Source organism: Staurois parvus, unplaced genomic scaffold (assembly GCF_062004578.1).
Source record: "Staurois parvus isolate SC_StPar_1 unplaced genomic scaffold, SC_StPar_1.0 ptg000056l, whole genome shotgun sequence".
Classification (NCBI taxonomy): Eukaryota; Metazoa; Chordata; class Amphibia; order Anura; family Ranidae; genus Staurois; species Staurois parvus.
Genome location: NW_028317852.1, coordinates 5171960 through 5199321, shown reverse-complemented (window position 1 = coordinate 5199321; position 27362 = coordinate 5171960). Strand labels below are relative to the sequence as shown.

Genomic DNA, 27362 nt, shown 5'->3' with positions numbered 1-27362 from the left:
GCAATAACCAGCCAGGAGTAATACAAAAATTATTTTTTTTTTAAGTTCTAATTCCTCTTTAAAAAAAAAAAATAAAACAAACACAAAAGTAATACATGTGCATAATACAATCATTACATGCATTAATCGCTTATAGCTATCAGCATATAACATTTTTCACAATAGGGGTTGATTAAACACTTTGCTTCATGAATTACCAGGGTTGTAACTTTGCCACAACATTTTCCATATATATATCCTACTAATATTTAAAAAGTTAATCACTGTTGACTTCCAGAGTAGAAAGGTTTAACAGTTCATAAATTTCAAACTAAGCCCAATTTAACCTTTCTGACATCGATTTTGCCTGCTTCTTAGAAGGATTAGCATGCATAATATTATTCCGTTAGAGGCATTGTCTTTTTTAATTAAAGATTTTGAACACACAGAGGAGATTGAGAGAGGCTTATATATGAATCATCACAATCCCGTCAAGTTTAGGATGGTTTCAGATTTACAATTGTGTTTTAAGGTATCATGAGTTCATTCAGGGGCTGTGCCACTGTTAAGGAACACAGTGCAACAGCCCATCAACAGTTTTGAGTATTACTTAAAACTGTTAAAAATGCATTAGCAATGGTATTTAATGATTAAATCTCTTCTAGGTGTACCCACCATTGTTTCTCAGCCTAGAATGCAATTTTAGGATAGGTGCATGTGACATCCCCTTTTCTCCTAGTCATGTTTTTGTAAATAACTGTGGCAGACATATAAGAAAAAGAAGACTGAGATTAAGGCCTGGTTCACACTGATGCAGTGCGGAAAACACACAGGAATCGCTGCATTTCCTGCATCGCACCACATAGCAATCACATTGTGTATATGCAATCTGCTGCCAGAGTCAATTTAAAGTTAATGACACCCAAAAAGCAGGTCACACAATGCAGTGCATTTGCCTGAATCAGATCACTTGGGTATGACCACGCATACGATCAGATTCCAGTGCGGCAAAAAAAAGGCGCCGGCACTTTTTTTGTGCGGATGTGGTGTGATAAGAGCCGAACAAAATGATAGACTCAAATCTCACTACACAGAATTGCATGTGATTTACACAGGAATGTGGTGAGATTTCTTTGTGAATCACATGCGATGTGACAGTGTGAACCGGAGCACAGTATTTCAGCTTACCATTCCTTAGGCACCATTCGCAATTATGCAGGTGAAATGGTGTGAGCGCATTTAGGGCTACCCAGTGGGCTTTCCAATACTCGAAAAACACACAATAGAAGTGCATGACCCTTTTTTTAAATCAAGCCACACCAAAACATAATTTACATGTAGTAAAGTACACGTTAGCAAGATGCATTGGTGTGCCGTTGCATGCCTGCAAAAGGGATGCAAGTTTTTTGTGTGTAACGTACTGTTTTTGTGTGTGCACCCACAGTGTACAAATGTAAACCAAGCTTTAGACTAGCTTCTCCAGCTACAGTAAACATTATTTAGTAAAGAGTACTTGATAATCCATAGAAAGCAGTCATACTCCATCTTGAACTGATCTGACTTCAGAGTGAATGATGTAGGTCCCGTAATGCTGATCTACAGCTCCAGCACCCCACTTCCCTCCCTAAAGATTCCCTTGGGTGATTTTTTTTCTTAAAAAACACTTTATGCATACCTTTTTTCTTGCAGTCTTCAGGTCAGTCAGATGAAGTCACAGGTCCTTCCTCTTCTCCTTCAGTAGGCCGTGGTGGACTGTTTTTACTTTTGGACCGAGCAACACTCATGTAATCATTTGTGAGCATGCTCAGTCCAGAAGTACTCTCATGCTCAGTTCAGAAGTACCCAGGCTGCATGATGACGCACCCTAGCAGATGTATCCATAAAAGCCTGGGCCTATAGGAAGTGGGTTGGATGACAATGACCACCATTCAACCTGCAAGATGAGTGGTGCTGGACCTCACAGTAGTAAGTTTGCAGAGTACAGCACCAGGGAAAAGTATTGCAGTGGAAGCTCCTTTTATTTCACAAGTACAAGGCAACATATTGTTTAAATATACCGTATATATAATTGGGGTTCCACTTTATGGTGTTAGCATCACTGAGGTCTCAATCTTAAACAAGAAGCCATCATTGAGTATTTGGGCTATTTGACAAAGGCTAATTTTTCCCATGATACTTGCATATTTCTTTATTTATGTAAATATATAGGGTTTATATGGTACAATAGTATATGCTGTATAATTGTTTATATCCAGTTTAGAAGCTAAGATAAAATCTATTGTTACTACATGTGAAGTTCCTACACCACCAAAGTGACATTCACTCTTCCTTGAACATCAGCTTCCCATATACTTATTCTTTAAGATGGGACAACATTCCATCATACTTTTGATCATATAATATTTAGAAATAAAACAAAAATCTAGACTGATGTCTGGTGGGAGATGTACATGCAACAGTAATATTAACCATTGCTATCTCTTACTGTTTGGACAGGTATGGAGACATGGTTCCAAAGACTATAGCTGGGAAAATCTTTGGCTCTATCTGCTCATTAAGTGGGGTCCTAGTTATTGCACTTCCAGTGCCTGTCATCGTGTCAAATTTCAGCCGGATTTATCATCAAAATCAAAGAGCTGACAAGAGGAGAGCGCAAAAGGTCAGTAATCTATTAATATATATTTATTTAATGTTAAAGATTTTTTTTTTAAATGTGCGTTATCCCTACAGGGAACAAACTGGTAAAGCCATACTCGTAACACCTCCATATTTGTAACAGGCAGCACAGTGGCTATGTGGTTAGCACTTCCGCCAAGCAGCACTAGGATTGTCAGTTCCATGGCACTACCTGCCTGGAGCTTGCATGGGTTTCCTCCGGGTACTCCAGTTTACTCGCACACTCCAAAGACATGCTGGTAAGTTAATTGGGTTCTGTCTAAATTGGCCCTAGTATGAGTATGTATGAATGTGAGTTATGGACCTTAGACTGTAGGCTCCTTGAGGGTGAGGGACTGATGTGAATGTACTATATTCAGTATATATATATGTGTAAAGCACTGCATAAATTTACAGTGCTAAGAAAACAAAATCAACAATATTTTTCAGTGTTTGAAAAAAAAGATTTACAATGTTGTACAAGTAAATGAATCCCATTTTTGCATTTGGTGGAAAGAGTTACAATATGGCCACTGTTTATTAATTAGGCTATGGTCAAAAAGGAAATTAGAGTAAATCTATAGCCAATTTTGTTCTTGTTTTGAGTGGGGTAGGGAAGAGATAGAACCTGTTTCAGATTTTACTGCCATACAAGGCTCCTTTAAAGTGATTTCACCTCACTTCCTGTTCTGGTGACACATTTTTACCAGGCAGAAACTCTCTATCAACAACTGGTTAAGTGGAGGAATACTAGAACCCCTGTCCATTTTATTGCTGTATGGTTCCCTGTTTCAGATTTCCCTTGCTTCCTGTCTGGTTCCAATTTTTCTAAATGAGCCCTGGATGGCAGTAAAACCTGAAAGGGTCTAATCTGACCTCACAATGGGCTCCATTCACAAAAGCAGATGCGGTATTTCTGACACATTTTCCCTCAATATCACATGCGATCCTGAAACTATCAGTTCACTATACCGTTTCGTGGTATTTGCCGAAAAACGGTCAAAACGCTCAGTTTTTACTGTTGTCTGTGCTTCCATTAGGGAGCTAAACCCTCTCTATTTGTCCTGTTTACCATTATCAAGGAAAGTGAAAGTAAAAGAAAATCCTGAATTTTGGGTTGTCCCCTGAATAGTAATAGAGGGGAAATCTTCCAATGGGGACATCGGTTCTGGTGACCTGGGGGACTCCAAGGGGTAAATGACAGCCCACTCCCTTTCTCCTCCTCCATGCCCACTAACCAGCTAAATACAATGGGGGCAGGATATTACATGTAGATTAACTGAGGAAGCACCTCCCTCTTATTCTAAGACACATGTTGGAGGGACATGAAACAGCCTGTGAGTGGCAGAAATCCGCTCACATCATGTGATTTCCACAAAATAATAAAGATTTGATTTCAAAAGGCCAAAGGCCAGTTTTTATTTTGAACATGTGACCAACAGTAGAGGACTAGAAACTCCTCCTGCTTCTGTTTCCCTGCAGACAGGCTGGAAAAAGAGCTGGGTGACATCTGTATATCAATTAGGTAAAAGGTTTTTTTGTGTTTTTTTTATTAAAATAATTACAGAGACATCATCCACATACAGAAATAGAAGGGACAGAGTAAAATAAACAGTGTGTGTTTAGTATCACTAAGTCTTAAAATGCACGCATGCAGTTATTTCATTCATGCATTTTTTGCACCCACAAAACCAACTTCCTTCTCTTAGTACATAATTATGTATTTTACTGCAATCACTCATCTGCATCCCTGTTAGTTGTTGGGATAGGATATCAGATACATAGAGAGTGCAGCTGGTCAACGGATCTGTAGGTGTAAACTTGTTGGTCAGGCTGACTCTGCTTTTGGATGAATTTACTGAACATGTAGATTAAAGTCTTTTTTATTATTTATGGAAAGCCTGGTGCTCTTTTATTCAAAAAACAATATTTAAAGTAGGGGTGCTCAATCCATGGCCCACGGAGCCTTCTGATATGGCCTACAACCTCATTCTCTGGGATTGCGGGTGAGCAAGCCCAGATTATGGATGGCCAACCTGCCATCCCAGCACATCAGAGTGCATGGAGCTGGTGCTGGCAGCAGAGGGGGCAGGAGCCGCATAAACCAATGTTTCCTATGTAGCGCTGGCTAATGTCCCAGGCAGAGTGATACCAAGTGCACTTTGCCTAGGATAAGGGGTGGACTGACCATTTGGAAACTCGGGCACAGCCTGAGGGCCCGGGGTCAGTAGGGGGCCCCATGAGATGCCCCTGGTACCTTTTTCATAGGCTTTTGTGAGTTTGGGCAAGGACACATGGGCCCCATGATCCCCTATTGCCCAGGGGCCCCATGAGTTGTCAGTCTGCCCCTGCCTAGGATCTTTCTAGAAACCTAGCAATGCCAGCAGAAGCTGCAAGAGAAAAAGGTCATTTTATCAAACGTCACATAGTCTTGCAATGCGCAGATTAGCACTTTTAAAAAGGATTATTAGTCTGATTTCACACTAATTAACCGGTTCAGCGCAGTGCAACTGCAGCTTTCCTGAGGGTTAGCTGCACTGAGCCATAGACGTCTATTATATCATGTGGGTTTGGTGCACTTTCTGAAAGAGCACCGAAACTCCTGAATGCAGGAGTTTTGGCGTGCTTTCAGAAAGTGCACCATACCTGCAAGATATATTGGAAATCTATGGCAAAGCACAGCTAACATGCAGAAGAGCCACAGGTACACTGTCATGGACCCATGGTGTGGATAAACCGCAGTGCATCAGTGTGAAAGAAGCCTTTTAGGGAGCTCAGGACAGTAAGGGGTTTATCTACATTTGCAATTTGAGGGCAATAAAACACCATAGATGAGATATGTTTATATCTTACACCACCAACTACTGGTGTGGTGTCAGGGCTCGCAATGGCGACTCTGCCCCATGCTCAAGAGGACCTGTGCAGCCTCCCTGTCACATTCTGTTTTACCTTTGCACAGGAAGGGTGAGGGGACGGCATATACAGGAACCCATCCTCTCCATTTTCCTCCTGCAACCTGCAGCTGGCTTCTCCTCCTCTCCTTCCTGCTGGCATTCATCAGCTGCAGGAATAAAATGTTAATTATGTTATTCAAAAGTTAAAAAAAAACTGAATTCTGAAACTATTTAATTTCAATGTGGCCCGCAACCTGTTACCCAATTGCTTAAGTGGCCCTCGCTCTTCAAAAGGTTGAGCACCCTTGCTTTAAAGTAAACACTGCCTTTATAATTCCAAATGCAGAACCCCTGGAAATGCACTTTAACATTTTTTTTCAAGAATGCAAAGGATAAAGTGACCCTGTCGCTATAGAAAATTGTTTAAACATACCTTAAAAGACATTTCCTACTATCTTTTATGCTGCCCGCTCTGATGCTGTGCAATCTTTTGAATTCTGAAGCCAAAGAGAAATTATCACTTGCGGTAGTGCTGATATCCTGGGCCCCCACAGATCTCACTGGTTTCTCCATATGACCTTCACACATTATAGGATACAGTAGCGATGTGGAGGTCACCAGGAGGAACCAATGAGAGCTGCAGGGGATGCAGGCGATTAACACTCCTAATATGTCAATTTTAGTGTGGACTTCAGCAGCAGGGTTCAAAGCATCAGAGTGAAATTTGGCAGCGTGCTCAGCAGAAAGGGGAATATGTACAGCATTCATTTACAGCTATGCCTTACTTTAAACAACATTCTATTGCAACAGGGTAACGTAAATAGATTTCAGAATTCTTCTGTATCTACTCTGTACAGCAATAGCTGCATCACTAACTTGACACTAACACGATGTGTCATGCTAAGCATTTCTCACTTGTCATCAGTTTGGCTAGTGTTAATCTTCCCAGCATAGTGACATTTCTGTTATGTGGTACATGACTGTTCAGAAAACTGTTCAGAATTATGATAAAGCAAAAAGTAATGAAATCAGCGTTGCATGCATAAAATGGATCTGTAAATTCCCAAAAATATATAACTACTTGTACAATAAATAATTGTGTTTTTTTCCTTATACTATATACAACAAATACAATAAAGGCAACCCATTTGATTTTGAGAGACATAACCTGATAGGTATCTATTGTACGTACTGGGGTTAATTTACTAAAAGACAAATACACTGTTCACTTTGCAAGAGAATTTGCCCCAGGGCTCAGTGAATGTTCCAAGTTCCACTTTGCAAAGTATACTCAAGCATGTGCAAGGAAAAAACAAACAAACAAACACACTTTTGCTTGCAAAGGATTAGATCAGCGGTCTTCAAACTGTGGCCCAGGGGGCCAGATATGGTCCTTTGCTTGCTCTTATCTGGCCCTTGGGGCACTATTTCATCCACTGATACCAACAATGGGGCATAATTCCCCCCACTAACACCAATGAAGGGGCACAATTCCTCCCACTGACACCAACAATGGGGCCCACTGACACCAACGATGTGGCACAATTTCTCCCAATGACACCAACAAAGAGGTCTAATGACAGCAATTCTTCCCAATCGCATTGGTGTTATTGGGCACAATTCTTCCCAATAACACCAATGATGGGGGCAAAATTCCTCCCACTAACAACAAATATGGTGTCAGTGTTTTTTCCCACTGACATTGGGACCTTTTCTACTCACATTGGCCATAGCTCGCCCCCCCACCCCTAAAGTCTGAAGGACAGTAAATTGAACCTTTGCTTGGAAAGTTTGGAGACCCCTGGATTAGATGGTGGAAATCAGCAGAGCATTACCTCCTTCACTAAAATCTGGTGCAATTTCCCCTCAAAAGTCCTTTCCCTTGCAAACTGAACAGTCTATTCTCCTTTAGTATAGCAGCCACTTTGTCTATGGAGAATGGGGAATATGTACTACCTTAATTTACAGCTATGCCTTACTTTAAACAACATTCTATTGCAACAAGGTAACGTTAATAGATTTCAGAATTCTTCTGTATCTACTCTGTACAGCAATTGCTGCATCACTAACTTGACACTAACACAATGTGTCATGCTAAGCATTTCTCACTTGTCATCAGTTTGGCTAGTGTTAATCTTCCCAGCATAGTGACATTTCCGTTATGTGGTACATGACTGTTCAGAAAACTGTTCAGAATTATGAGAAAGCAAAAGTAATGAAATCAGCATTGCATGCATGAAATGGATCTGTAAATTCCCAAAAACATATAACTACTTGTACAATAAATAATTGGTTTTTTTTCCTTATTCTATATACAACAAAAACAATAAATGCAACCCATTTGATAGTAGTTGCACTTTGAAAGAGAATTTGCCCCAGGGCTCAGTGAATGTTCCAAGTTCCACTTGGAAAGTATACTTAAGCATGTGCAAGGAAAAAAAAAAAAAAAAACACTTTTACTTGCAAAGGATTAGATCAAAGGTCTCCAAACTGCGGCCCTTTGCTTGCTTTTATCTGGCCCTTGGGGCACTATTTCATCCACTGATACCAATGATGGGGCACTATTTCATCCACTGATACCAACAATGGGGCATCATTCCCCCCACTAACACCAATGAAGCAGCACAATTCCTCCCACTGACACCAACAACGTGGCACAATTTCTCCCAATTACACCAACAATGGGGTCTAATGACAGCAATGATGGTGGAAATCAGCAGAGCTCTACCTCTGGTGCAATTTCCCCTGAAAAGTGCAACCTCACTTGCAAACTGAACAGTCTATTTTCTTTTATTATATCACCCCATTGTCTCTGGACAAGTCTTGAAGTCACCATGGGCTCACAATGAAAGGCAAATAGGCAGTTCAGTTGTACTTTGCAAGGGGAATTTTCCCCAGCGCTTAGTGAATCAAGCAAGGCTCTGCTGATTTCCATCATCCAATCATGTTCAGGCAATCATTTAAGAAAATTACATTTTTCTTGCACGACTGAGTTTTTATTCAAAGTGAAACTCTGTCACATTCACTAAACTGCAGGGTGCAACTTTCTTTGCAAAGTCAACAACCTATTTGCCTTTAGTAAACCAACCCCAGTGAATCATTTTCACATAGTTCCCTAATTGCAAACTTCTGCCTCAAAACTTTTAAGTTTTTTTTGCCAGAAAAAAGGAAGAGCCTATAATTAGATGCACAGCCTTTGCCCCCGTCAGTTGAGTCACAAGAGCTAAAACTCTAAATGAACGCATAACCCAGCTCCCTTTCTATAAAACAGTGAGCTCACAGCAGCCATATTGATCTGTCAGGGAGAGCTTACATTTTTGTGTACAGAGAATTCAGTTTTCTATCTTTTAGTCATTTGTTTATGTATAATTTTCAGTGTTGCCACTGGTACATGTCCCCAATGGCAGTGGCAAGCTTCCCACTTCTTGTGTTTGACATTAGCTTACGTGTTAGCCCTAGAGATGATCAGAATGTAATAAGAGGCTTAGCCCTATCATAGAGGTTCCCTGCAAGATTCTTGAAACTGAACCCAGGCAGATTTGCTCAGTCCTATGGTCTGACAAAACCAATACAATAAAATGTTTCAATAACTTGCATTTAGAAACACCCAAACTCCATTAATTTTACCATAACTCTTTCATCTTAGAATCTTGGAACAGTTGCTAAATTTGTGCCTTTTGCAATCCTCTGTATAACAAAACTCAGACTGGGAGAAGGAGGGGCAGTCAATCAGTTGTGCAGTGGTCATTTGAAAGCAAGGTCGCGCTTAGAAGAGAGTAGACATGTGTGATTTGTTTCGTTCCGAAACAGAATTTGAATGGATTTTTCATTATTCTGAAATGGGGATGTATCTGAATTCCAAATCACAACAGTAATGAACAGTGGCGTCCCGAGGCGGGTGCGTGGGGGGGGGGGGGCACGCCTACCGCACGGGGTGACACTGGACCCGCTCCATGCAAAGGTAAGTTGTAAAGCAAGCTGACGATCTCTGCAGGATGGATCCGATCCATTCTGCGGGGATCATCAGCTTTCTTTAAAATGTACCTTTTCGTGGAGCGGGTCCGGTGTCACCCCGTATAGGTTGCATGCCGACGATCCCCGCAGGATGGATCGGTTCTGAGGATTGAGCATAATGGATCGGAGTCCGATCCATTATGCTCCCCAGTCCACAGATCTGATCCATCCTTCAGGGATCGTCGGCATGCAACCTATACGGGGTGACACCAGACCCGCTCCACGAAAAGGTAAGTTGTAAGCAAGCCGACGATCCCTGCAGAATGGATCAGATCTGCGGATAGGGTAGAATAATGGAGTCCGATCCATTATGCTCAATCCGCAGATCCGATCCATTCTGCGGGGATCGTCGGAGGGGGTGTCACCAAGTGTTACTGCAATGGGTGACACCAACCCTAGGGACACCCCTGGCAATGAATGTGTGCGAATCCTACGAAATAAGGAAGCAAAATTCATCTGAAATAATGCAGCATAAGGCAGCTTAGGTAAAATGCACCTTTGCCTGTGTAGAGGGATCCCCTGAACTCCTGACCAACAGCAATAGCACACGAGCCAGAGCCGGGGAGAAGAAAGGACAGGTCCGCTCCATAAGGAATGAGAAGTTCCCCTCATTAGAGTGGGGAGCCCAGCTGTCAGGTGGGGGGCTGGCAATCTGCACAGAGTGTCTGCAAAAGTTGGCTGAGCTGCCTTGCCACCTCGAAGATGCAGCGATCAGGGGAGAAGGGAGCACAGGGATTGGGGAGGTCGATAGGAGATCCATATGCATTGGCAGGATGTCTCTGTTGGCTCAGCCCTCTTTGGCATGTCATGTCTTAGCCTAGCTGGGAGTTTCATCATCAGCATGAGGAGCGCAGCAGCTGTCAGAGCCGGACACCAGCCAGAACCCCGCTGACTGGGAGATAGCCCAGGACGGGATGAAGAACATCCAGCACAAAGGTACTGACCAGGGGTCCAAAGGAAGTTGGGCAGGGTGCCAGAAGGAGATGGCAGCATGAGGCCTGGACCAGTGATCTGTTACTGGATGATGGGGCTTTTATTGGATGATCAACCCTGATCCCAATCTATTGATCATTGCACATGGGTCTGATATTGGGCAACCAATGACCCCAGTTGTTAGCATTCATTCATATCTCAGAATTGTCGGTGACCCCACATTTGGCAGTGACCCCAGTGTAATGTTCATTGATCTCAGTATTGTCAGTCACCCCAATATTATTAGTGACCCCAGAGTTATTGATGACTCCAGAATTAGCTTTGACCAGTATTATAATTTATTGATTTCACTGTTATCAGTGACACATAATTTGCCAGTGACCTAAGTATTATTAGTGACCCCAGACTCTAAGGGGTCCCCATGATAGTCAGTGACCTCAGTATTACCAGTTACCGAAATATTATTAGTGACCCCCAGTATAATCATTAATTGATCTCAGTGTTATCAGTGACTCCAGAATTTTTGGGGCCCACAGCAATAGCAGTAAGCTCAGTATTAGTGACCTCAGTATGATCATTTCTTGACCCCAGTATCATCAATGAGACATCAGTGAGACAAATATTCCTATGAATTCATCTCAGTTTTATTGGTGATATTGATGTGTTCTTAAAGTCTGGACCTCCCCATACACTCAGCAATGATCGCTGTAATAAGTTGGAGAAGTCTATGTCTTGGCACACACAGGGACAGTCACCATTGATGGGACAGTAGGGGGAGGTTAATAGGGCTCCTGTGTAGACAGAAATCCTTGCACCGGCCATAGTTATTAAATCACCCTACCCTATCACATTCATGGATATCTCTTATGAGATTTGTTGTCTAACCAGATAAAGTCTTTCCTTCTCATGAACTTCCCTTTCAATGAAGTCTAGGGTGAAGAGCGTTCAGTGTAGGCATCCTACTGTTGACCGGCTGGCCTTTTCTCTGAACATGCAATGTCTGTTTAAACTTCCAATTTATGAAGTTAAAGTTTGGTTATGCTAGCTTTAAACTTTTCTTACAGTTAAACAATTGTTTTCTTTGTATTAGAAAATATGTCTGTTCAAACTACCCTTAAAGAATTCATGTATTCTCTGGATCTTGGCCCAATAAACATTTCTTTCTTATTGACCATGTGATTTGTTGGTCTGGTTTTCTTCCACTAGTGGTAGTGTGTTGTTCCATCTATTTGTAATGGATAATTTATTGGTCCTCCACTTTGCTGATAGAGGCTCATCACTCATTGAGGTAGTATTTTCCCCTTAGCTGTGATTACGTTTCATCTCTAGAGTAGGAGGTTGATCCTCAGGACCTTCCCCAAGTCTTGGCTCTTTTCATCTAGCCTTGTTTCAGGTGGTGTTTTTTTTCAGATACTCTTTTGTATGATTTTCACATCTGTTTGCTCTCTCAGTGGTTATTGCCCATTTTTCAGTTGGACTGCTTTTTAATGTCTGAATTCCTAAATTCCTGAACCCCGCAATGAAAAAGGATCTTAGGTGCACTTGTAGACGTAGCAATAGCATGCAATGCCAAGCAAAGCTAGCAAAATACTCTCATGCACTAAAAATAGCATTCATTCAAGAGATAAATCAATAATTCTACCTCTTTAAAAAAAAAAATTGGTTCAGCCTCATCATGAATATGCTGTTCCATTTTGGTCATCAATTCTCAGGAAAGACGTTTTTGAATTAGAAAGAGTTTGTCGAAGGTCAACAAAATAACAAAGAAGAACAGAGGATCTCAGCTATGAAGATCGATTACATAGATAACCAGGGGTGGGCAAACTTTTTGACTTGAGGGCCGCAATGGGTTCATATATTGGACCCGGGGGCCGGACCAAGAGTAGATGAATGATGTGTATGTGTCATCTATAGTAAGTATAGTAATATTCCCCCATAGTAAGCATAGTAATTAATCCCCCATATAGTAATTCATCCCCCATAGTAATTCATCCCCCATAGTAATTCATCCCCCATATAGTAATTCATCCCCCATAGTAATTCATCCCCCATATAGTAATTCGTCCCCCATATAGTAATTTGTCCCCCATAGTAATTCATCCCCCATATAGCAATTCATCCCCCATATAGTAATTCATCCCCCATAGTAATTCATCCCCCCATATAGTAATTCATCCCCCATAGTAATTCATCCCCCATAGTAATTCATCCCCCACATAGTAATTAATCCCCCATATAGTAATTCATCCCCCATATAGTAATTCATCCCCCATATAGTAATTCATCCCCCATATTAATTCATCCCCCATATAGTAATTCATCCCCCATAGTAATTCATCCCCCATATAGTAATTAATCCCCCATAGTAATTCATCCCCCATAGTAATTCATCCCCCATAGTAATTCATCCCCCATATAGTAATTCATCCCCCATAGTAATTCATCCCCCATAGTAATTAATCCCCCATAGTAATTCATCCCCCATAGTAATTCATCCCCCATATAGTAATTCATCCCCCATATAGTAATTCATCCCCCATAGTAATTCATCCCCCATAGTAATTAATCCCCCATAGTAATTCATCCCCCATAGTAATTCATCCCCCATATAGTAATTCATCCCCCATATAGTAATTCATCCCCCATAGTAATTCATCCCCCATATAGTAATTAATCCCCCATAGTAATTCATCCCCCATAGTAATTCATCCCCCATAGTAATTCATCCCCCATATAGTAATTCATCCCCCATAGTAATTCATCCCCCATAGTAATTAATCCCCCATAGTAATTCATCCCCCATAGTAATTCATCCCCCATATAGTAATTCATCCCCCATATAGTAATTCATCCCCCATAGTAATTCATCCCCCATAGTAATTAATCCCCCATAGTAATTCATCCCCCATAGTAATTCATCCCCCATATAGTAATTCATCCCCCATATAGTAATTCATCCCCCATAGTAATTCATCCCCCATATAGTAATTTATCCCCAATATAGTAATTCATCCCCCCTATAGTAATTCATTCCCCATATTAATTCATCCCCCATATTAAGTCCCCAAGTCCCCCCTGTGTCAATTCACTTACCTTTGCTCCACGCGTTCCTCTTGTTCCTCTTGTTCCCGCGCCTTTCGGTGTAGCATGAAAATCTGTCTCCTATGAGGATCTGTCCCCCTCGACGTATCTGCGCATGTGCCAGTTTCAGGCATTAGCAGCCGATCGGCGATCTCCGGCACATGCGCAGATACGTCGAGGGGGGACAGATCCTCATAGGAAACAGGGCGGACTGTGAGAGGAGCCTAGCGGGAGCCTAGCTCCGCGGGACGGATTAAAAGGTCCGCCGGGCCGTATACGGCCCGCGGGCCGTAGTTTGCCCATTGCTGTAGATAACAGTTACTCACTCTTGTGAAGAGGCACTTAAAGGGTTAGTTCACCTTTACCAAAAAACTGCCTATCCATATAAGGAGTGTCTGTAGATAAAAACAAACTGTATCGTTTTGCGAAAGTTTAATAAGGCCCTTGTTATAGGTGTAGGCCATTTTCGTACCTGATGAAGTCTGACAGTAAAATGCCACAAACCAGCATTTTTGGAACTTTTTTTGACCAAGAAATAAAACATTTTTTCGTGAAAAAACCACGAAAAACACAAAACACAAACTCGGAAAAACGGTGCTAAGCGCTAATGCAAAAACACTAAAAAAAAGCTGAACAACTCACGTTTTTAATGTGACTGTACACAGCTAATGTTACCAGTGTTATCAAAACGCCCAGTGTGCATGGAGCCTTAGATGTTTTCCCCAGGAAACAGAATATAAAGAGAATGCACACAACCATACCTTGAACTGGGTGCACATCTTTTTGCAAACTTATAAACTATGTAAGTAACAATAAAGAAAATCACATATTTGTACCTATCTTATCTGCTTGCCACCCACACACGGTGGTTGTACTGTGAGTAGCTGCAGGCCAGGTGACATACTTGTCCTGATGTCCTGATAGAAGATATTCAAATTCATGTATAAAAATGTTCAGCGCACATAAATCTTAACCTAAAAAAACAAACATCTGACAATAAATCATAGGTGTAGGAAGCAAATCTTGCTTTCAAAAAATACACTACTAAATATTGCAGCCTCAGACATTACCTCTACAAAGTGCATAATAACCACTTGTGGACAGGTGCAGGCACAATCACGTATATACAGGGGCAGACTGACAACTCATGGGGCCCCCGGGCAATAAGGGATCATGGGGCCCCTGTGTCCTTGCCCAAACTCAAAAAAGCTTATGAAAAAGGTACCAGGGGCATCTCATGGGGCCCCCTACTGACCCCGGACCCTCGGGCAGTGCCCAAGTTTCCAAATGGTCAGTCCGCCCCTGCGTATATATGTATGTGATCATCCTTCTTCTGGGTTTGGGGTGTGCACATGTGAGTTTGACAACTTATGTCAGTCAGTTATGTTGGCAGAAGTCAGTTGATTGGCTATGGCCAATCACACACAAACCACAGAACTCTGTGTACAGGCAACAGCGTTCTGGCTGTTTATTCTCCCTGCTGTTGCCATACAGTAAAGTAAACGTGGCACATATAACACGCATTACACTTTGTTAGGCACACAGGTAACGCTCTAATTGCTCCTAGATGTTAACCCCTTCCCAGACAGTGCCATTAGTACAGTGACAATGTACAGTATTAACACTGATCACTGTATTTGTGTCTCTATTGATGTCAGTGTCAGTTTAGTGCCCCTCCCGGCCAGCATCAGCTAGCAGCAGATTGCCTGCCACACTATCACAGTTCCACTATCAGTAGCTGATAACTAGAGATGAGCGAAGAAATGAAAAATTCGATTCGACTGATTCGGCGAATTCGTGGACAATATTCGATTCGAGTCGAATAAATTCGCTGTGAATTTAACTTAAAAAAGGGTGTTTCTAGGCTTCAGAGAGACTTAATATTAGTGCAGAACACTGTACCTTTAATTTAAATGCCCTTGGAGTCTGCTGGGGAAGAGAAATAATACTGTCTGTCAGTATGACATGCAGATGAGTGCCGTCGATCTTAGAATCACCGCACACTTCACTCATTTGGGCAGTCACGGGGCCAAAACCAGTGTTTGGAGCCACAGTGTGGCGGTGGAGGCAGCAGCAATGGGAGGCCATACAGCAACCTATGACAAAATGGAAACCAGCAGGAGCGTGAGGAGACCTGAAAGTGGCACATGGCAGAGTGGGAGCAATGGGAGGCGGTACAGGGACCCAGGTCACACTGTGGGCCCAGCAGCAGCGTGACCAGGCGGTACGGGGGCCCATGGCCGATATGGGGCTTGGTGGCACCTATGGAAGGCCTGTAATCTGCCAGCAACCTATGACAAAATGGACAACCGCAGGAGTGTGAGGAGATTTCAAAGTGGCACATGGCAGAGTGGAAGCAATGGGAGGCCGTACAGGGACCCAGGTCACACTGTGGGCTCAGCAGCAGCGTGACCAGGAGGTACGGGGGCCCATGGTCGATATGGGGCCTGGCGGCACCTATGGAAGGCCGCTAATCTGCCAGCAACCTATGACAAAATGGACAACCGCAGGAGTGTGAGGAGATTTCAAAGAGGTACATGGCAGAGTGGAAGCAATGGGAGGCCGTACAGGGACCCAGGTCACACTGTGGGACCAGCATCAGCGTGAACAGGCGGTACGGGGGCCCATGGCCGATTTGACCTCATTCATCCCATAGTCCTGCCGACTCACGAATAGCGTGGCCTCCTCAAAGGGCCTGAGCAAGCGCAGGTGTCACACATGAGCTGACAATGGCTGACATCTAAGTTACACAGGGAGTACCTTTATCCGCTTTTAACATCAGGAAATCTGTGATGGCCTTTAGCTGTTCGTAAAGGCGGTCTAACATATGTAGGGTTGAATTACACCTTGTTGCAACGTCACAGCATGAGGAGTCGGTACGGGGGCCCATGGCAGATTACATGTCTGGCAGCAGCAATGGGAGGCCCGTAATCTGCCAGCACCCTATGTCAAAAAATTTAACACACCAGCAGTGTGAAGAGACCTGAAAGTGGCACATGGCAGCAGAGTGTGGCGATGGAGACAGCAGCAATGGGAGGCCGTACAGGGACCCATGAGAGACTCTGGACTTGGCAGCAGCATGAGGAGGCGGTATATAGGGGCCCATGGCAGATTAGGGGCCTGGCAGCAGCTATGTGAGGCCCGTAATCTGCCTGCACCCTATGTCAAAAAATTAAACACACCAGCAGTGTGAAGAGACCTGAAAGTGGCACATGGCAGCAGAGTGTGGCGATGGAGACAGCAGCAATGGGAGGCCGTACAGGGACCCATGAGAGACTCTAGACTTGGCAGCAGCATGAGGAGGCGGTATATAGGGGCCCATGGCAGATTAGGGGCCTGGCAGCAGCTATGTGAGGCCCGTAATCTGCCTGCACCCTATGTCAAAAAATTAAACACACCAGCAGTGTGAAGAGACCTGAAAGTGGCACATGGCAGCAGAGTGTGGCGATGGAGACAGCAGCAATGGGAGGCCGTACAGGGACCCATGAGAGACTCTAGACTTGGCAGCAGCATGAGGAGGCGGTATATAGGGGCCCATGGCAGATTAGGGGCCTGGCAGCAGCTATGTGAGGCCCGTAATCTGCCTGCACCCTATGTCAAAAAATTTAACACACCAGCAGTGTGAAGAGACCTGAAAGTGGCACATGGCAGCAGAGTGTGGCGATGGAGACAGCAGCAATGGGAGGCCGTACAGGGACCCATGAGAGACTCTGGACTTGGCAGCAGCATGAGGAGGCAGTATATAGGGGCCCATGGCAGATTAGGGGCCTGGCAGCAGCTATGTGAGGCCCGTAATCTGCCTGCACCCTATGTCAAAAAATTAAACACACCAGCAGTGTGAAGAGACCTGAAAGTGGCACATGGCAGCAGAGTGTGGCGATGGAGACAGCAGCAATGGGAGGCCGTACAGGGACCCATGAGAGACTCTGGACTTGGCAGCAGCATGAGGAGGCGGTATATAGGGGCCCATGGCAGATTAGGGGCCTGGCAGCAGCTATGTGAGGCCCGTAATCTGCCTGCACCCTATGTCAAAAAATTAAACACACCAGCAGTGTGAAGAGACCTGAAAGTGGCACATGGCAGAGTGTGGCGATGGAGACAGCAGCAATGGGAGGCCGTACAGGGACCCATGACAGACTCTAGACTTGGCAGCAGCATGAGGAGGCGGTTTATAGGGGCCCATGGCAGATTAGGGGCCTGGCAGCAGCTATGTGAGGCCCGTAATCTGCCTGCACCCTATGTCAAAAAATTTAACACACCAGCAGTGTGAAGAGACCTGAAAGTGGCACATGGCAGCAGAGTGTGGCGATGGAGACAGCAGCAATGGGAGGCCGTACAGGGACCCATGAGAGACTCTGGACTTGGCAGCAGCATGAGGAGGCGGTATATAGGGGCCCATGGCAGATTAGGGGCCTGGCAGCAGCTATGTGAGGCCCGTTATCTTGCAGCACCCTATGTCAAAAAATTAAACACACCAGCAGTGTGAAGAGACCTGAAAGTGGCACATGGCAGCAGAGTGTGGCGATGGAGACAGCAGCAATGGGAGGCCGTACAGGGACCCATGAGAGACTCTGGACTTGGCAGCAGCATGAGGAGGCGGTATATAGGGGCCCATGGCAGATTAGGGGCCTGGTAGCAGCTATGTGAGGCCCGTAATCTGCCTGCACCCTATGTCAAAAAATTAAACACACCAGCAGTGTGAAGAGACCTGAAAGTGGCACATGGCAGCAGAGTGTGGCGATGGAGACAGCAGCAATGGGAGGCCGTACAGGGACCCATGAGAGACTCTAGACTTGGCAGCAGCATGAGGAGGCGGTATATAGGGGCCCATGGCAGATTAGGGGCCTGGCAGCAGCTATGTGAGGCCCGTAATCTGCCTGCACCCTATGTCAAAAAATTAAACACACCAGCAGTGTGAAGAGACCTGAAAGTGGCACATGGCAGCAGAGTGTGGCGATGGAGACAGCAGCAATGGGAGGCCGTACAGGGACCCATGAGAGACTCTGGACTTGGCAGCAGCATGAGGAGGCGGTATATAGGGGCCCATGGCAGATTAGGGGCCTGGCAGCAGCTATGTGAGGCCCGTAATCTGCCTGCACCCTATGTCAAAAAATTAAACACACCAGCAGTGTGAAGAGACCTGAAAGTGGCACATGGCAGAGTGTGGCGATGGAGACAGCAGCAATGGGAGGCCGTACAGGGACCCATGACAGACTCTAGACTTGGCAGCAGCATGAGGAGGCGGTATATAGGGGCCCATGGCAGATTAGGGGCCTGGCAGCAGCTATGTGAGGCACGTAATCTGCCTGCACCCTATGTCAAAAAATTTAACACACCAGCAGTGTGAAGAGACCTGAAAGTGGCACATGGCAGCAGAGTGTGGCGATGGAGACAGCAGCAATGGGAGGCCGTACAGGGACCCATGAGAGACTCTAGACTTGGCAGCAGCATGAGGAGGCGGTATATAGGGGCCCATGGCAGATTAGGGGCCTGGCAGCAGCTATGTGAGGCCCGTAATCTGCCTGCACCCTATGTCAAAAAATTAAACACACCAGCAGTGTGAAGAGACCTGAAAGTGGCACATGGCAGCAGAGTGTGGCGATGGAGACAGCAGCAATGGGAGGCCGTACAGGGACCCATGAGAGACTCTAGACTTGGCAGCAGCATGAGGAGGCGGTATATAGGGGCCCATGGCAGATTAGGGGCCTGGCAGCAGCTATGTGAGGCCCGTAATCTGCCTGCACCCTATGTCAAAAAATTAAACACACCAGGAGTGTGAAGAGACCTGAAAGTGGAACATGGCAGAGTGTGGCGATGGAGACAGCAGCAATGGGAGGCCGTACAGGGACCCATGACAGACTCTAGACTTGGCAGCAGCATGAGGAGGCGGTATATAGGGGCCCATGGCAGATTAGGGGCCTGGCAGCAGCTATGTGAGGCCCGTAATCTGCCTGCACCCTATGTCAAAAAATTTAACACACCAGCAGTGTGAAGAGACCTGAAAGTGGCACATGGCAGCAGAGTGTGGCGATGGAGACAGCAGCAATGGGAGGCCGTACAGGGACCCATGAGAGACTCTGGACTTGGCAGCAGCATGAGGAGGCGGTATATAGGGGCCCATGGCAGATTAGGGGCCTGGCAGCAGCTATGTGAGGCCCGTAATCTGCCTGCACCCTATGTCAAAAAATTAAACACACCAGCAGTGTGAAGAGACCTGAAAGTGGCACATGGCAGAGTGTGGCGATGGAGACAGCAGCAATGGGAGGCCGTACAGGGACCCATGACAGACTCTAGACTTGGCAGCAGCATGAGGAGGCGGTATATAGGGGCCCATGGCAGATTAGGGGCCTGGCAGCAGCTATGTGAGGCCCGTAATCTGCCTGCACCCTATGTCAAAAAATTAAACACACCAGCAGTGTGAAGAGACCTGAAAGTGGCACATGGCAGCAGAGTGTGGCGATGGAGACAGCAGCAATGGGAGGCCGTACAGGGACCCATGAGAGACTCTGGACTTGGCAGCAGCATGAGGAGGCGGTATATAGGGGCCCATGGCAGATTAGGGGCCTGGCAGCAGCTATGTGAGGCCCGTTATCTTGCAGCACCCTATGTCAAAAAATTAAACACACCAGCAGTGTGAAGAGACCTGAAAGTGGCACATGGCAGCAGAGTGTGGCGATGGAGACAGCAGCAATGGGAGGCCGTACAGGGACCCATGAGAGACTCTAGACTTGGCAGCAGCATGAGGAGGCGGTATATAGGGGCCCATGGCAGATTAGGGGCCTGGCAGCAGCTATGTGAGGCCCGTAATCTGCCTGCACCCTATGTCAAAAAATTAAACACACCAGCAGTGTGAAGAGACCTGAAAGTGGCACATGGCAGCAGAGTGTGGCGATGGAGACAGCAGCAATGGGAGGCCGTACAGGGACCCATGAGAGACTCTGGACTTGGCAGCAGCATGAGGAGGCGGTATATAGGGGCCCATGGCAGATTAGGGGCCTGGCAGCAGCTATGTGAGGCCCGTAATCTGCCTGCACCCTATGTCAAAAAATTAAACACACCAGCAGTGTGAAGAGACCTGAAAGTGGCACATGGCAGCAGAGTGTGGCGATGGAGACAGCAGCAATGGGAGGCCGTACAGGGACCCATGAGAGACTCTGGACTTGGCAGCAGCATGAGGAGGCGGTATATAGGGGCCCATGGCAGATTAGGGGCCTGGCAGCAGCTATGTGAGGCCCGTAATCTGCCTGCACCCTATGTCAAAAAATTAAACACACCAGCAGTGTGAAGAGACCTGAAAGTGGCACATGGCAGCAGAGTGTGGCGATGGAGACAGCAGCAATGGGAGGCCGTACAGGGACCCATGAGAGACTCTGGACTTGGCAGCAGCATGAGGAGGCGGTATATAGGGGCCCATGGCAGATTAGGGGCCTGGCAGCAGCTATGTGAGGCCCGTAATCTGCCTGCACCCTATGTCAAAAAATTAAACACACCAGCAGTGTGAAGAGACCTGAAAGTGGCACATGGCAGAGTGTGGCGATGGAGACAGCAGCAATGGGAGGCCGTACAGGGACCCATGACAGACTCTAGACTTGGCAGCAGCATGAGGAGGCGGTATATAGGGGCCCATGGCAGATTAGGGGCCTGGCAGCAGCTATGTGAGGCCCGTAATCTGCCTGCACCCTATGTCAAAAAATTTAACACACCAGCAGTGTGAAGAGACCTGAAAGTGGCACATGGCAGCAGAGTGTGGCGATGGAGACAGCAGCAATGGGAGGCCGTACAGGGACCCATGACAGACTCTGGACTTGGCAGGAGCATGAGGAGGCGGTATATAGGGGCCCATGGCAGATTAGGGGCCTGGCAGCAGCTATGTGAGGCCCGTAATCTGCCTGCACCCTATGTCAAAAAATTTAACACACCAGCAGTGTGAAGAGACCTGAAAGTGGCACATGGCAGCAGAGTGTGGCGATGGAGACAGCAGCAATGGGAGGCCGTACAGGGACCCATGAGAGACTCTGGACTTGGCAGCAGCATGAGGAGGCGGTATATAGGGGCCCATGGCAGATTAGGGGCCTGGCAGCAGCTATGTGAGGCCCGTTATCTTGCAGCACCCTATGTCAAAAAATTAAACACACCAGCAGTGTGAAGAGACCTGAAAGTGGCACATGGCAGCAGAGTGTGGCGATGGAGACAGCAGCAATGGGAGGCCGTACAGGGACCCATGAGAGACTCTAGACTTGGCAGCAGCATGAGGAGGCGGTATATAGGGGCCCATGGCAGATTAGGGGCCTGGCAGCAGCTATGTGAGGCCCGTAATCTGCCTGCACCCTATGTCAAAAAATGTAACACACCAGCAGTGTGAAGAGACCTGAAAGTGGCACATGGCAGCAGAGTGTGGCGATGGAGACAGCAGCAATGGGAGGCCGTACAGGGACCCATGAGAGACTCTAGACTTGGCAGCAGCATGAGGAGGCGGTATATAGGGGCCCATGGCAGATTAGGGGCCTGGCAGCAGCTATGTGAGGCCCGTAATCTGCCTGCACCCTATGTCAAAAAATTTAACACACCAGCAGTGTGAAGAGACCTGAAAGTGGCACATGGCAGCAGAGTGTGGCGATGGAGACAGCAGCAATGGGAGGCCGTACAGGGACCCATGACAGACTCTGGACTTGGCAGCAGCATGAGGAGGCGGTATATAGGGGCCCATGGCAGATTAGGGGCCTGGCAGCAGCTATGTGAGGCCCGTAATCTGCCTGCACCCTATGTCAAAAAATTTAACACACCAGCAGTGTGAAGAGACCTGAAAGTGGCACATGGCAGCAGAGTGTGGCGATGGAGACAGCAGCAATGGGAGGCCGTACAGGGACCCATGAGAGACTCTGGACTTGGCAGCAGCATGAGGAGGCGGTATATAGGGGCCCATGGCAGATTAGGGGCCTGGCAGCAGCTATGTGAGGCCCGTTATCTTGCAGCACCCTATGTCAAAAAATTAAACACACCAGCAGTGTGAAGAGACCTGAAAGTGGCACATGGCAGCAGAGTGTGGCGATGGAGACAGCAGCAATGGGAGGCCGTACAGGGACCCATGAGAGACTCTAGACTTGGCAGCAGCATGAGGAGGCGGTATATAGGGGCCCATGGCAGATTAGGGGCCTGGCAGCAGCTATGTGAGGCCCGTAATCTGCCTGCACCCTATGTCAAAAAATTTAACACACCAGCAGTGTGAAGAGACCTGAAAGTGGCACATGGCAGCAGAGTGTGGCGATGGAGACAGCAGCAATGGGAGGCCGTACAGGGACCCATGAGAGACTCTGGACTTGGCAGCAGCATGAGGAGGCGGTATATAGGGGCCCATGGCAGATTAGGGGCCTGGCAGCAGCTATGTGAGGCCCGTTATCTTGCAGCACCCTATGTCAAAAAATTAAACACACCAGCAGTGTGAAGAGACCTGAAAGTGGCACATGGCAGCAGAGTGTGGCGATGGAGACAGCAGCAATGGGAGGCCGTACAGGGACCCATGAGAGACTCTAGACTTGGCAGCAGCATGAGGAGGCGGTATATAGGGGCCCATGGCAGATTAGGGGCCTGGCAGCAGCTATGTGAGGCCCGTAATCTGCCTGCACCCTATGTCAAAAAATTAAACACACCAGCAGTGTGAAGAGACCTGAAAGTGGCACATGGCAGCAGAGTGTGGCGATGGAGACAGCAGCAATGGGAGGCCGTACAGGGACCCATGAGAGACTCTGGACTTGGCAGCAGCATGAGGAGGCGGTATATAGGGGCCCATGGCAGATTAGGGGCCTGGCAGCAGCTATGTGAGGCCCGTAATCTGCCTGCACCCTATGTCAAAAAATTAAACACACCAGCAGTGTGAAGAGACCTGAAAGTGGCACATGGCAGCAGAGTGTGGCGATGGAGACAGCAGCAATGGGAGGCCGTACAGGGACCCATGAGAGACTCTAGACTTGGCAGCAGCATGAGGAGGCGGTATATAGGGGCCCATGGCAGATTAGGGGCCTGGCAGCAGCTATGTGAGGCCCGTAATCTGCCTGCACCCTATGTCAAAAAATTTAACACACCAGCAGTGTGAAGAGACCTGAAAGTGGCACATGGCAGCAGAGTGTGGCGATGGAGACAGCAGCAATGGGAGGCCGTACAGGGACCCATGAGAGACTCTAGACTTGGCAGCAGCATGAGGAGGCGGTTTATAGGGGCCCATGGCAGATTAGGGGCCTGGCAGCAGCTATGTGAGGCCCGTAATCTGCCTGCACCCTATGTCAAAAAATTTAACACACCAGCAGTGTGAAGAGACCTGAAAGTGGCACATGGCAGCAGAGTGTGGCGATGGAGACAGCAGCAATGGGAGGCCGTACAGGGACCCATGAGAGACTCTGGACTTGGCAGCAGCATGAGGAGGCGGTATATAGGGGCCCATGGCAGATTAGGGGCCTGGCAGCAGCTATGTGAGGCCCGTAATCTGCCTGCACCCTATGTCAAAAAATTAAACACACCAGCAGTGTGAAGAGACCTGAAAGTGGCACATGGCAGCAGAGTGTGGCGATGGAGACAGCAGCAATGGGAGGCCGTACAGGGACCCATGAGAGACTCTGGACCTAGCAGCAGCATGAGGAGGCGGTATATAGGGGCCTATGGCAGATTAGGGGCCTGGCAGCAGCTATAGGAGGCCCGTAATCTGCCAGCACCCTATGTCAAAAAATTAAACACACCAGCAGTGTGAGGAGACCTGAAAGTGGCACATGTTTGAGGCATGATTCATGGCGGATTTAGTCAGTTGTGTCAGGAACTGGTGGTTTGAAATCCAGACTAATCCACGCCTGATTCATTTTCACAAACGTGAGTCTCTCCACACTTTGGGTGGACAGTCGTGTCCTCCGCGGAGTTACAATACCTCCTGCCGCACTAAACACGCGCTCCGATGCCACGCTACTGGCCGGGCATGACAGCCTTTCAAGGGCAAATTCAGCTAGTTGGGGCCAAAGGTCAAGTTTCGTTGCCCAGTAGTCAAGGGGATTGTCTACCTCGGTTGGCAGGGTGCTGTCCAAGTAGGCCCAAGCCTGTTGTTTGAGCTCCTGCTCCAGGTCCACCTGATGCTGCTGCTGCTGCTGCGGCTGGTTAGTAGTTTCCTCACTGCGCTGGTGAAGAAAGCTACTCATCATCGACTGCAGACTGAGGCAGCCACTGCTGGTGGAGCTGCCACTGCTCCTACCACCCCACCCCTCCCCTGCTGCCATGCCAGCGGAACGCGAGCGCACAGGGCCCACAGTGTCTGAGGATGGACGTTGGCGCACAAAGGCAGAGACCAACTGACTACATAGGTGGTTTTTATAGTACGTAATTTTGGCCTCCCTCTCAGCAGGTGTGAAAAAGGCCACCATTTTGGACCGGTAGCGAGGGTCCAACAAGGTGGACAGCCAAAAGTCATCCCTCTGTCTGATGGTTATTATTCGGCTGTCGCTACGCAAGCAACCGAGCATGCTATGGGCCATTTGTGCCAAGGAATGCGAGGGACTCCCTGCCTCCATCTCCACAGCATACTGCCACGGTGCGTCTGGGTCCTCTGTCTCCTCCTCCTCCTCCTCTACCAGATGCTCCTGCTCCTCCACTCCTGTCCGCTGAGTGGAAAAACCACCCATTTCACTCAATAATTCCTGAGCACAAATGTCCTCCTCTACCTCCTCCTCTTCTTCCTGTCCTGCCCCCACAGGGGTCATGTGGCGTTGAGATCTGTGCGCCACGTCTACCGCACCCTGACCAGCCATTGTTAACAGCATTTGTTCCAGGACGTGCAACAGAGGAATGACGTCGTTCATCCCATAGTCCTGCCGACTCACGAATAGCGTGGCCTCCTCAAAGGGCCTGAGCAAGCGGCAGGTGTCACGCATGAGCTGCCAATGGCTGACATCTAAGTTACACAGGGGAGTACCTTTATCCGCTTGTAACATCAGGAAATCGGTGATGGCCTTTCGCTGCTCGTAAAGGCGGTCTAACATGTGTAGGGTTGAATTCCACCTTGTTGCAACGTCGCAGATCAGGCGATGCTGTGGAATTCCGTTCTGCCGCTGCAGCTCAATGAGGGTGTTCTTTGCGGTGTAGGAATGGCTGAAATGCATGCACAGTTTACGTGACATTTTAAGGATGTCTTGCAGTGGGATGGTGGATTTTAGGAACCGCTTGACAACCAGATTGAACACGTGAGCCATGCATGGCGCATGGCACAACCTTCCTTGACGCAGAGCAGACACCATGTTCTTTCCGTTGTCAGTCAACATGGTTCCGATTTTTAGTTTGCGCGGAGACAGCCATCTGTCGATTTCTCTGTTCATTACACTCAGCAGTTCCTCCCCTGTGTGACTACGTTCGCCAAGGCATACCAGGTGCAGCACAGCGTGACACCGTTGCGCCCTGCACATGTGATATGCCGGTCGGGTAATGGGACTTGGCACGGGGGTGGCGGCTGAGGACACGGCGGAAAAAGAGGTGGTAGAGGCGGACATGCTTGCTGGACCAAGGACGTGCAAACGTGGAGGCAAAAGCGTCGTGACCTGTCCAAGTTGCTGGTGCGGCTGTGCCGGCACCACGTTCACCCAGTGGGCCGTAAATGACATGTACTGTCCCTGACCGTAGTTACAGCTCCACACGTCGGCGCTGCCGTGCACTTTGGCAGAGACCGACATGCTCAAAGACTGGCCCACCATCTCTTCTACATGTGAATGCAGGGCTGGCACTGCCTTTTGGGCAAAGAAATGACGGCTTGGCACTCTCCACCGCGGCGCGGCACAAGCCATCATTTCTCGGAAAGGTGCTGAGTCCACCAGTTGGAAAGGGAGGGACTGCAGCACCAGCAACTTGGACAGGAGGACGTTCAGCTTTTGCACCGTCGGGTGCGTGCTCGCAAACTGTTGTCTCTTGGATACGGATTCCAAGAAAGACTGTTGACGGAATCCGAGAAGAGGAGTAGCAGGAGAAGGAGCATCTGAACGAGCGGAAGATGCCAACGAGCGACAACTCCCCTCAGCAGAGGTGTTGGAGCCTTGACTGGCTGATAGAGGGCGATTGACGACGTCGGGTGACGGAGCAAGTAACGGAGCGGGTGATGGAGCGGGGGCTGGGGCAGGCAGAACCGCCGTATGTTTATCACGGTTTTCCCAGGCCACCGAATGGTGACGCTGCATATGCTGACGCAACGCTGTAGTCCCAACATGGGCCCCCTGGCCACGCTTGCATTTCTGGCCACATAGTCGACATACGGCTACGTTTACTTCCTCGGGCGGCTTGAGGAAAAATTGCCACACCACCGAGTAGGAAACTTTGCCCCCGCTACTCTTCACTGGCTGACTGCTACTTCCTCCGTGCGCACCGGCACCACTACTGGCCGTGGTGGTAGGCTGCAGTGGAGCTGGTGCTCTACTCCGTGGACGTTTGGCTCCACTGACACTGATGCGACCCTGCTGCTGTCTCCTGGGCAACCCACCGACTGTTTTGCTCGCTGCCAAGCTGCCACCCTCTTCTCCTGATGATGCGGAAGAAATTGCCTGATGACGACGAGGCTGCCAAGTGCGATCAACCTCCTCATCATCAAGTAGGGTCTCCGCCTCACTACTAGCCCCCTCGGCTGCGTCTGGGTCAGGAGACAGACCTGTCTCTAGACCGGCTACCGAGCCACTCTCCTCGCCAGTACTTGTTCGCTTGGCTGCTGAAAAGGCCGATGTCTCCCCCCGTTCCTGACCGCCCTCTGTTAGCTCTTCCTCACTGTACAGTGGGGCTGAGCCCACAGCATGCGATACT

At 47.7% G+C, this 27362-nt stretch overlaps 1 protein-coding gene across 4 annotated transcripts in view; it reads left to right on the top strand.

Moving 5' to 3' along the window:
* KCND3 (potassium voltage-gated channel subfamily D member 3) overlaps window positions 1-27362 on the top strand; it is a 679189-nt gene that overhangs the window by 551489 nt on the left and 100338 nt on the right. For all 4 annotated transcript variants that reach the window (XM_089668314.1, XM_089668317.1, XM_089668316.1 and 1 more), the window contains exon 4: window positions 2476-2638. In XM_089668314.1, coding sequence (XP_089524440.1) covers window positions 2476-2638 — 163 coding nt within the window. The remainder of the gene's footprint in view (window positions 1-2475; window positions 2639-27362) is intronic.